This window comes from Caretta caretta, chromosome 6 (assembly GCF_965140235.1).
Source record: "Caretta caretta isolate rCarCar2 chromosome 6, rCarCar1.hap1, whole genome shotgun sequence".
Taxonomy (NCBI): domain Eukaryota; kingdom Metazoa; phylum Chordata; order Testudines; family Cheloniidae; genus Caretta; species Caretta caretta.
In genome coordinates this window covers 124,733,603-124,745,804 of record NC_134211.1, presented here as the reverse complement: position 1 = coordinate 124,745,804, position 12,202 = coordinate 124,733,603, and the positions used below count along the sequence as shown (strand labels likewise).

Below are 12,202 nucleotides of genomic sequence, written 5' to 3'. Positions count from 1 at the left end.
ATTGCACTCTCAGCAAATTTGCGGATGATACTAAACTGGGAGGAGTGGTAGATACGCTGGAGGGGAGGGATAGGATACAGAAGGACCTAGACAAATTGGAGGATTGGGCCAAAAGAAATCTGATGAGGTTCAATAAGGATAAGTGCAGGGTCCTGCACTTAGGACGGAAGAACCCAATGCACAGCTACAGACTAGGGACCGAATGGCTAGGCAGCAGTTCTGCGGAAAAGGACCTAGGGGTGACAGTGGACGAGAAGCTGGATATGAGTCAGCAGTGTGCCCTTGTTGCCAAGAAGGCCAATGGCATTTTGGGATGTATAAGTAGGGGCATAGCGAGCAGATCGAGGGACGTGATCATTCCCCTCTATTCGACATTGGTGAGGCCTCATCTGGAGTACTGTGTCCAGTTTTGGGCCCCACACTTCAAGAAGGATGTGGATAAATTGGAGAGAGTCCAGCGAAGGGCAACAAAAATGATTAGGGGGCTGGAACACATGAGTTATGAGGAGAGGCTGAGGGAGCTGGGATTGTTTAGCCTGCAGAAGAGAAGAATGAGGGGGGATTTGATAGCTGCTTTCAACTACCTGAAAGGGGGTTCCAAAGAGGATGGCTCTAGACTGTTCTCAATGGTATCAGATGACAGAACGAGGAGTAATGGTCTCAAGCTGCAGTGGGGGAGGTTTAGATTGGATATTAGGAAAAACTTTTTCACTAAGAGGGTGGTGAAACACTGGAATGCGTTACCTAGGGAGGTGGTAGAATCTCCTTCCTTAGAGGTTTTTAAGGTCAGGCTTGACAAAGCCCTGGCTGGGATGATTTAACTGGGAATTGGTCCTGCTTTGAGCAGGGGGTTGGACTAGATGACCTTCTGGGGTCCCTTCCAACCCTTATATTCTATGATTCTATGATTCTATGATCAGAAAGCTGGTCTCTGCCCCAAAATGTTTAAAATCTCAGGAACAGGTCACCGTCTAATCAAAAGAGGGGCGGTGTTGCAATTTCTATCTTGACATTGCCCTAAACTGTAGCTGCTGCAAAGATGTTCTAGGCCACTAACGCAGAACTCAGGAGGCCTCTGTTCAGGGCGGCTGCTTATCTAATTAGAACATGCAAGTTACACTTGGGGGCGAACCTCGTAAACTACTGGTCTAGCAGCTACAGATCCAAGTCTTTAAGGCTCTATTGCTCAACCCAGCACAGTCTGGAATCTCTGCAGACTGAGTAGTTCCCATTTTTCTATCTCCCCCACCCACACACTTAAAAAAACCCTCCAAGCATGACAGCTAAATGCAAAAATCCAGCATTCTTTCTTGATTAAAGGAGAGAATTCCTACACTTAGGAGAAGCCAGGAATTTCCAAAACTTAAGGCTGCAACTTTAACCCAGCCAAGTCACACATATGTAGCTTTTCATAATCCTTATTAAATGTTAAGACTCAAAATATTGGTTTTCGGTTTGAATCTATACCACAAAAGCAGCATAGCCACATTTAAGCATTCAAAAACCGTGAGTCAGGCTCTGATAAACCATGGGATTGGGTCAAAAAGAATACATGTGGGGTTCTCTTTCTTTGCCTTCTGTTTATGAGCTTTTAGGGAACACTCAGGTCACATTTTCATGCTCTTCTCTTCAATCACAAGAGCTAGAAATGCTCTTATTTTTCTTTAAAGGAAAGCTGAGATGCTCACATAAATCACATGACTCCAGGAGTTGGGGCTTAAAGTAAAGCCACCAGATACCACAAGCCTCATGATAAAATTGTGAGACCTGGTTGTGCTGTAATATAGATAGCATGCACAACATGGATGAATGAAAGTGATAGGTGCTACCTTCGATTTTTGGAATTTTCTCATCTTTGGCTGCTTGATCGAACAACTTTACCAAAGCACTGGTGGTGGGGCAAAACCAAAATAAGCCCTAAAGGAAGAGCTGCTTAAAAAGAGGAGGGCAAAAAAAATCAGCAGCAAATGGAGCTGAACTGCCCCCTCCCTTTTTTTTTTGTCAAATAATATAAACGAAATACAGGGACTAGGTGGGTGAGGTGATATCCTTCATCCACCTTGTCTCTCTAATATCCTGGGACCAGCACGGCTACCACAACAGTGCATAAACCAACAGAGACATGTTAGTGGGATGGATGTGTAAGGAAGATTTTCTAGGAAGTGTCCAGGCGGACATAAGACATTGTGACAGGGTTGGGCCAGATGGCTACAGGAGAGTGATAGAAGGCAGATATATTAGCCCCAGGTTAAGTAGGTCCCTTTTCCCTGGGTAAGGTAACAGTGAAGGTTCCAGAACAATCAGGAACCTTCTGGAAACAATTAAGACAGACTGGCTGATTAGAAGACCCGCAGCCAATCAAGAAAGTGCTAGAATCAATTAAGGCAGGCTAATCAGGGCACCTGGGTTTAAAAAGGAGCTCATTTCAGTTTGTGGTGTGCGTGTGAGGAGCTGGGAGCAAGAGGAGCTGAGAGTGAGAACACAGACTGTTGGAGGACTGAGGAGTACAAGCATTATCAGACACCAGGAGGAAGGTCCTATGGTGAAGATAAAGAAGGCGTTGGGAGGGGGCCGTGGGGAAGTAGCCCAGGGAGTTGTAGCTGTCGTACAGCTGTTCCAAGAGGCACTCTAGACAGCTGCATTCCACAGGGCCCTGGGCTGGAACCTGGAGTAGAGGGTGGGCCTGGGTTCCCCCCAAACCTCCTAACTCCTGGTCAGACACAGGAAGAGTCGACCTGGACTGTGGGTTCATGAAAACAGCCAAACTGAGGGCTGCCATGAATCTCTGAGGCGAGCAAATCCACCAATAAGCGCAAGACCCACCAAGGTAGAGGAGGAACTTTGTCACAACATATAGTCCAATTCAGGAAAGTACCTAGGCAGGTGCTTAAATCTAACCCTATTCAGGACAGCATTTAAGCAGGTGCTTGGGACTTGAGCATATGCTTAAGTGCTGTCCTACATAGGCAGGGGCAAGGAGTATACTTTCTTGAATTGGGACTGCGCTCAGCTGAACCAGATTTTCAATGAATTCCACATTGTGGCCTGGATCGTCCCCCTCTTTCGTGTGCCTCTGTTGAGCCTCAGCCTTTTGGGGGCTGTCTGAGGCGAAGCCAGAGCTGTCTGCCTATCCCACTGCTGGAGTTCCCTTTTGAAGTGATCACTGTGGCAACCACTGAGTTTTCTGTAGGAACCAGAAGCCTTGAAATTAACATGGCTCCTCCATGAGATAATGAACCCTACCCAAAAAATCGTGGTCTAGATTCAGCAAATGTTAAACTGGGTTTTGCTTTAATTCCCCCAGAATCTGATCAAGTCTTCACACCTACGGCCCTCGATAACGCTTTGATGCTTGTCTAGAATAAAAGTACATTGGAACAACAGGGAGAGTACCGGTAACTGCCAAGGGAGAGAGCTCTGTGTCCTACAAAAAGTTTCACTGGAAAAAGAAACCTTGAGCATGATCCAGTAGTGAAAGTTCCCAAATATCAGCCGTGTCTTATGAAATCATACTCTACCCAGCAGTAACTCAGAAAGCAGTATGTCTAGCCTCTCGATGAGGGTTGCAGTGACCTCTAGACATCAGTCAGCTGTTTGTAAATTCAAAATACTGTCGTGACTCTTCACTACAGCAATGGAAAAGTTCCACGACCAACCCCGTAGGTTTTATGGGTGCTATATTTGTAAGTCTCCTGAAAGATCATAAACGGGAGGTGAATGTATTGTAAGAGAGACATGGCACAATAAACTGCACTGGCATCAATTACGCCTCACTGCAGATTTGTGATTGTTATTCGCTGTTGGCTCAAATATCAAACATAGCTTAAAACATTATCCTGAGAAACAAAGACGAGTTGTAGCTGTAACAAGTGTTTTGTTTTATACCCCACTTCATGGCTCTGCGCCAATCAGGACGCGTGCCAGGCTCCTCTTTCAAATCTGTGCAACCCTCAGATTTTGTCTGTAACTCTCCTTACTGGTTTTGCGATTCATGAGGTTTCAGCTTAAACAAACATTTTACCACTGCCCAACCAACGCCTACTCTGTGATCACGCAATGCGGTTAAAACACGGCATCAGACGCAGCAGTCATTTCCAAGGCGATGGGTGATATCCAAAGCAACGGATAACTCCACATTATTTGTATTACAGTAACACCTAGAGGTTCCAACCAAGATCAGGGCTGCAGGGTTGCAACTACAGTTCATAGGACCTCACCCAGAAATCCCCTCTATGCCTATGGCTGCAGCCCAGAATCAATGGGGCAGGAACCATCATTGTGTTCTGCGTTTGGTCTGTGCCCTACTGCAATGAGGTCGTGGCCTTTGTCTGGGGCTCCTGGGCTCTCCCACAATACCCATAAATAATAACAACAGTGGTAGAAGAATTACGGAGATTGGGGCTCCATGCTGTGCAAAGACATAGCAAAAGAGCTCCTGCCCCAAAGAGCCTACAGTCGCTAAACTGACAAGACAGACCAAGGCTGCGACAAGAGAAGTATCATTTAATTCAGCAAAGCACTGACTTTTTAATAAAAACCCTAGTCCTCAGGGGTGCAGAGAAAAGCTGGAAAAGGTGACACCCCCCCCCCCCTCCAAGCTCAAACACCAGACAGGAAATCAAGAGAACTCAACATGTATTGGGTTTTTTAGAAAGCTCTTGATTTTTTTAAGCCAACCTTATGATTCTGGGGACCTGACTGATGTTTTTTGAACTCCTGGGCCTGACAACACTAAGCCGGACTCCAGGGATGGCATTTGTGCAAGCCAGGACTCCAGTGTCTGCAGACCCCTTTCGGTATGTCTACACTGCAATAAAACACCCGTGACTGACCTGTGTCAGATGACTCAGGCTTACAGGGCTCGGACTGCGGAGCTCTAAAGTTGCAGTTTAGACGTCCAGACTTGGACTGGAGCCTGAGCTCTGACACCCTGCAAGGGGGGAGGTTCCCAGAGCTCCGGCTCCAGCCCAAGCCCGAACGTCTACACTGTAATGTTATAGCCCCACAGTCTGAGCCCCGGGAGCCTCAGTCAGCTGACACGAGCCAGCCACAGTGTTTTATTGCAGTGTAGACACACCCCGTAAGCACACATGTTGAGGTGCATTCTCAGCCTCTATTCTAGCTCCCTTCAGACTTCAGTCCTCACAAGTAGCCTGATCTTAAGCCCAATGAAGTCAATGGAAAGACTGCCATTAACTGGCCTCAGATTCAATGCTGCATGCAGGCCGATAAGCCCTTCATCCCCTTCCCATAGGCCCACTGAAAACCCTGCAGTCAGGCAGTGTTTTAACTAGCCGTCAGTGAGCCAGGAACTTTGTCAAACACTGCTAGGAGTCTTACAGGTGCTTCCTAATTACACAATGAAGCCAGTATTTAAGAGAGCATTTTATTTCCAGTATCTTTAAAGAATCAACCAACTTTTGGTATCAAACCAAGTTAATCTTCTATGTGATTGCCCCCAATTTTTCCAGGAAACTTCTCTGTCCCTGTTCTTTAGAGATGTCCCGATGGGCTTGTCTGCATGGGGAAATTTGCCAAAATAGTTACACTGGAATAATTATTCTGGAATAAGACCATTCACACAGAAATTTAGAGCAAAATAACTATAACTATTTTGGTACATTTCCCCCTGTAGACAAGCCCTTAGGAAAACACTTATTTGGTCGCTTGAATGGTAATCTAATAATACAATTTCATTGAAAGTGCATTGATTGTTCTTTTGTTTATAGCTGGACATCCTGTTAGTCTAACTTCAGGTCCTGGAAAAGCCAAGCTTTTCTGGAGTAAAAGTGTCATGAGAAAAACGTCCTCCTTCTGGTAAGCAAAGAAACGAGCTTTCCCCCAAGTCAGGAGACCTGGGATCTGTCCCCTGCTCTGTTTCTGACTTGCTCCGCAATGTCGGGCCCATCCCACATTTTTTGCAGGCAGCCATTCATTTTGAAGGCCTCGATTTGTGGGCCCCGCCCCGATGCCCTCAAAGCTAGAAGCAGCTTTTGGAAAGCTGGGCCTTGTGCTCCGTTTCTAACATGGAGATGGCAGCGCCCACCGCCATTATAAAAAATGCTTTAGTTTCTACTGATGAAATTGATCCAGAACCCCTGGGAGTCAATAGGTGCCTTTCCTTTAACTTTAGTGGGCTTTGGATCAGGCTTCATAGCGGTGCTAAATACCATTATTATTTACCCTACTGTGCCTTAACTATTGCCGATCAGCCCTATGTCTTTAATTCCGTTACACTCACGTTGTGCCCTCGACACATTTTCACCCCCTTCTGTCAGAGCGTGGCTTGTGCGGGTGCGTAACTGAAGCCAGCTGGAGGTGCAGTACAGAAACCAGTGCTATGGAGCAAGATGTAACCAATCTGCCTCCCAGAATCCCTTCCCAGCCGCAAAGCTTCTCTCTTTCTGCTTTCCAACCACGGGCAGAGGCTCGCAGGTTTCCAAGCTGGGTGAAGGTAACTGACAGGATGTGATGTTCAACTTGGCTTTGACTGGGGCATGGCGAGCCCGGCTATTTCTTGAGCTGTTTTTGAGGGGAACTATGCCTGCCCATTTCCCCTCTCCGGGTTGATATATAGTCATTTTAGTCTCTCACATTAAAGTCAGGGCTGGTTCCATTTAGAAACATCATGGACCAGATGGCCTCCTCTCCATCAGCAGACGGAGAGGATGGAAACCCAATGGATCCTGCCGTGGGGCTTGGGAAGGTGTGGGAGGAGGGTACCACTTGTGCCAGCAGACCCATCCTTTCTTCAGACTTCCTGGAAGCCCCTCTGCAGAGATCAGGTTATGGAGGAGGGGAAGGGGTAGGATGGGGTTCATGGGAACCAAGTGAGAAAACGGAAGCAGAACTCAACCTGCGGAAACGTCAGCGCAGAGTATTATTTCCCATCGGCCGGGAGAGAGGATCACATGTTTAAAGGCAGATGCTGGAGGTCCATGCTAAAGAATGCATGTGCAATTGTGCACCCACCGCCTGCACACACAAATGGGGTGACTGGGGTGCCAATGGCTTGTAAGATGCCTAACTAGCCAGTGGATCCCACTCATTTGCGTGTGCAGTCATAGCCATCGGATTCACTACCCCTCCTCTTGACCCTGAGCCCTCAGCATATACAATTATTAAGAGTAACCACCAACACCTCACCGAAGATTTTCAGTGGGTCCAAGCACTACCCACTTCCAAGCCTGCTTAGCTTGTAAAGTAAGATGACCACCAGGAATTTTCAGTTGTCCTATCTATTTAGCTTAAGGTTTAATATCACTGTCCACAAGTACAGTGTCTGGACACCTTCCATGTAAAGTTAATAGCAACAGTGAAGTCCCTGTGGATTTCACAGAGCCACTGGCATGTCTCCCTTCATGGGGTAGAAGCTCTGCTTGGGGTAGGTTTTGGTTTTGATTTTTTAAAAATTTATTAACGTACTTTTGGTTTCATTTGTTCCAGGAGTTGGGCGGACTGTGGGTTGGTTGAGATTTGCTTGGCAGAAGCGGGGAATGGCATTCTCACAGTTGGAAGGCCTTTTTGGAGAGGAAGGGTGTGTAGCGTTTCCTTGAGATCATCAGTCTTTGGATTGGCCGGACCTTGATTTTCCCTGGAAATTTGTTCCATAGCTAGATCCCCTCAACGGAGAATGCTTTGTCCTTGGCTCTCACGCACATTGTCATTATATTTGTGATCTGCATTGTCCCAGAGAAACTCTTCAATCTAGCTGGGGCTTTACCCATTAATTGAGCTGAAGATTAGGACAAGGCTTTAAACTGGCACCAAAAGCTGACCGGGAGCCGGTGGTAGGACAGGAAGATGGGCCTGATGTGCACTTGTATGCTCACTTCTTTCTGCTAGCCCTACAGCTGCAGGTTACTGCATCTCTCATAACTTATTCATTCCACAAGGCACGTACCCAGCTGCAGCCACATAATGAGAGATTGTTCTGCCATGAGCATTAATGGTTTACCACTTGTTGCAGGGCTTGGAAAGATAAGGAGGGTGGTTGTTTGTAAAGCTGAGCATGATGCAGAGTTCACACCAAAACCTGACACGCACAATCTACAGTTGTGGTTTGATCTCCAAGGCTCCTTCTTACTTATCACCCAATCAAACCCATCTTCCTTGTCTCGCGTACCGAGTTGGTGTATCATAGCTCAGTATGACATTTGGAAGGGAAGGAAAATAATCTAGGTGGTTACTTGTGGCCATAGTAACTGAGCATTCTGTTATTTTTAAACCACCGGTACTTGAGTTCACAAGGAAATCATGCATTCTCCTCTCAGGACAGTGGACTGACAAAGGGCAGAGTTAAAAAAACCACAAACCCCTAAGACTGATCTTGAGTTACCCACATGCAAATAACAACAAGAATCCAAACAACACTGTGTTAACAGTGCAAACATCTCTCTCATCCTCGGGTAACTCAGACCCACCAAGAGATTATCTGGTGGGCAAACAAACCATCTAACAGGTTTCAAGGAGGAACTTGATACGTTTATTAATGAGATTATTTGCTGGGGCTGCCTGCGACAGCTGGAGCCTGGACCCAATGAGCCAGGACATCCCTTCCAATCCCATGTAATGCCACCCTGCATACAAAGAGAGGTCCTCCAGGTAATGATAATAAAACACCTAGCTCTTACATCGTGCTTCTCATCAGTAGAACTAAAAGCACTTCACAAAGGAGGACTGCATCATTAGATAGATGGGGAAATGTAGATACAAAGAAGGGAAGTGACTTGCCCATGCTCACCCAGTAGGCCAGTGGCTAAGCTAGGAATTGAACCCAGATTTTTGGAGTCCCAGGCCCGTGCTCTAGCCACTAGCCTACACAGTGCTAAAGAGAGTGTGAAAGCCTGAAAGAGTGTGCCAGGTACCAAGACAAAGGCCCCACAGAAGAAGCCCTAAGGGTAGCTAAGCTAGGAGAGGAGGCATGGGCTGGAATACAGGGGGGTATTATAGTGAATGACTTTCAATCAAGCCAATCCCCAAGAAACAAGCGTGGTTTAACCCTATTCAGCACATACAGCCTTTATTCTGAAGCAGGCTGGAAAAAACCATTAAACAGGAGAATATTCAATCCCAGAAGGTGCATGTCTTGGGGATATTAAGAGCTGTGGGACACAGGGCTGATAAGGAAAGTGCCATCTCCATTTTACCTACAATACCCCCACTGCGGTGCTACCTTGGCTACTCCTTTCTGGCTGGATATCCTGTCTCGCAGAGCTCTGCTACATGAGGAATACATGCGGTCCACTGCATGCACATCTTCCACCTCCGCAGCCATGCTCTCTCTCTCTGGAGGGCCGTAATTTAGTTCAATATCTTTGCTCTGAGAGAGGAAATGAGTTATTGCCTGCGTGTGGAAATCGCTTCCTTTGGCGTACAAGCAACAGACCATCATTAACAGGTTCACTCCAGAACCTACAGGAAAAAGATCACTAGAAAACTTCTAAAGGGAGGGCCCCGATCCTGCAGAGGGGAGCCATGTGAATGGATCTGTGTCCCAGTGTGGAGAGCCACTGAAGTCAATGCCAGGGCACAAGAGTCATCCGACATGTACCTGCTTGCAGAACTGGGGTGTAGGGCTTCGTTCTCTGGAACAGCCTTTGTTGGGACTGGAGATCAACTGAAGGAGCACACCAACAGAGAGCTAGACTGGTCCAGTAGACAAAGCACTAAACTAGGACTCAGGATATCTGGAGTCTGTTCTCAGCTTCTTGGATGAGTCACTTTCACCTCTGTTTGTTCTCTCACCCTTTATGCATCTTGTCTATTTAGACTGTAAGCTTTCCAGGGCAGGGACTGTCTCCCACTAGTTGTACGGGCAATAGTACAGTGGGTCTGTGCTCTCATTTAGACACTACCGTACTGCAAATAATCAATGTGAACACATATGTCCAGTTACATCATTTAGCAAACAAGGAACCAATGAGTTCCTCTCAAATGGCAGAAATCCTCATCTTTAGGTACCAGATAGGAGCTCCTAATCTTGCTAACCTTGTATTCTCTCTCACAAAGTGCCATGTTTACCTTCTTTCATGCTAGGGTGAAATATTCCCAGAACTGATGTGCTGTGGTATGATGACGAGTCGGCATAAACTTCTCCACTTAAATAATCGTCCACTTCTTCAATCGTGGTCAGCTTCACAGGGCAGGAAATGCTGCTTCTAGAGAAATGAATGAAAGCCAGGGGGGATTGCTTTGTTCAACATGATTTAAAAAAAAACAAAACATGCAGCTTTGTTAAAGAAGCAAAAACCACAACAGAGAGAGAGCAACAGAAGACAGAGGCACCAGGGAAAATCCCAACTGGCTTCTGGGAAGGGACAGCTGATCTGTATCATGACTACTCATGTCATGGGTTTGCTCTCTTACCCTCTCCCCAGAGGGAGAAGCATGTGGAGTGGAGCATCTTGTTTCGGTAGGGTGGGTTTTTGTTCGTTAAACATACCTGTTGCTCTGTGTTTATATTAGAGAGGGCAAGATCAAGAAATGCACCTTGCACTTGGAGCAGAAAGTGGGGAGGCTTGTGATGGTCTTTAGTTCCCATGGGAGTTCATTCCACAGGCTCGGACCTGCCCCAGAGAAAGTTCTGTCTCCTGCACAGATGAGCCTTGACTTTGATTGCTGAGAGCACCATTGGGCCATAAGACCATGGTTGGCAATTCTGCTCTTCATCCCAGAGCTTTAAACAGTCTTTTAGGTAACCTGGGCCCAGGCCATGAAGCGCTTTAAAGATAAGGACTGAAACCATGAACTGGATTTGAAATTCTGCAGGAGTCTAGCATAGAGAGCAGAGAACAGGTCTGATGGGCTCACGGCAGCCTGTGTTGCTGAGAAGATGCGCTGCAGTGTTTTGTACTAACTGGAGTTTCCTAAGAGCTGAAGGTTTCATGCCCAGGTACAGCAAACTGCTGTAGTCTAGCCAAGAGGTGATGAAGGCATGAATAAGGGAGGCCAGGTCTTCATCCACCGGGATGGGATGGAGTCTCCAAGCCAACCGGAGATGGTAGGAAGGGTTACTCACAGCCATTGTAGTGTCAGAGCTCAGCGTCAGCGAGGAATCCAAGAGTATGCCTAGACTACGGACTGATCAACCAATTGTGAGTGTGAACCTTCAAATCAAAGCAGACAGCATCATGGCTGAAAACGCCCCAAAATAATTTCCTCTGCCCACCAAGTTTGATCCTGGGCGGTAGCTGGCTAGGATTAAAATATCCAAGTTGGGATTCTTTAGTGCTGGGCGGACTCTTGTGTTTGGAGGAGGAAGGATAAATTCCTGCTCTGAATGAGGTGTCAGCTATTTCAGGAGTGGCAACAGTTGTTCATGGCTCTGTTCCACAAGCCAGGAAGGGCATGGGTCAGATTCACACTGCATCGTCTTTTCTAAGAGTTAGGATCCTGGAAGCTTCCAATCTGCACCGGGGACTTCATCCAGTGCCCACTGAAGTCCATGGTTAAAATAACAGGTGAAAACCTGACCCCAGTGAAGACAATGGGATTCCTGCAGCATGGCTCTATGCCAGTCCTCCTGGGTCTGCTCTAGGAGCAGGAGGGGTATTCTGGGGGCAGGGCTGGATAACGCTGCACACCAGTGATCCTAACAGCACAGTGGGCCCTGAGCCCGCAGAATTTAGAGCAGCCCACAGGCATGTGCACGTATGTGTGTGTAAACACTGGGTGACCTACAGGCTCCATGGAAATCAATGGGAGTTTGCCACTGACATCAATGGAGACAGGATTTCACCCAAAGTGCCCTCCTGGATCACGGCCCAGGTAACTAACAGCAGAAGATTGTGGCTTGTTGTCACATCCGGGTCGTGAGGAGTCAGAACTAGTGGTCAGACCCGGAGTCCACAGTCACGAGACTGGAGTCAAGAGTCAGCTGGGTCGGGATACCAGGGGGTCAGAGGCAGGAGAGAAAATGGAGAGCAGAACCACAAGTCAGATGCCAGGAGTCAAGCCAGGTTGGGATATCAGGAAGCCAAGCCAGGGAAAGAGGAGCAGGAGCACAAGGCACACAGTTCACAGCAGGGTGGATCCCAGTTGGTCAGATAGCTTCCTGTTCCTGCTGCTGGGTTAAGTAGGGACAGCGGGCCAATCCGCTGTTCTGGGACTGTGCCAATAGGACCTCAGGAGTGGAGCCTCACACTGGGGCTGGGCTTTGTCGGTCCTGGGTAAGGGGCTGTCAGCAGGCTGCCAAGTGACG

General features: G+C 47.4%; 1 protein-coding gene across 5 annotated transcripts in view; it reads right to left on the bottom strand.

Moving 5' to 3' along the window:
• Nucleotides 1-12,202, bottom strand: part of TXNDC16 (thioredoxin domain containing 16) — an 87,342-nt gene that overhangs the window by 16,432 nt on the left and 58,708 nt on the right. For all 5 annotated transcript variants that reach the window (XM_048852155.2, XM_048852160.2, XM_075129996.1 and 2 more), the window contains one exon: nucleotides 10,024-10,160. In XM_048852155.2, coding sequence (XP_048708112.2) covers nucleotides 10,024-10,160 — 137 coding nt within the window. The remainder of the gene's footprint in view (nucleotides 1-10,023; nucleotides 10,161-12,202) is intronic.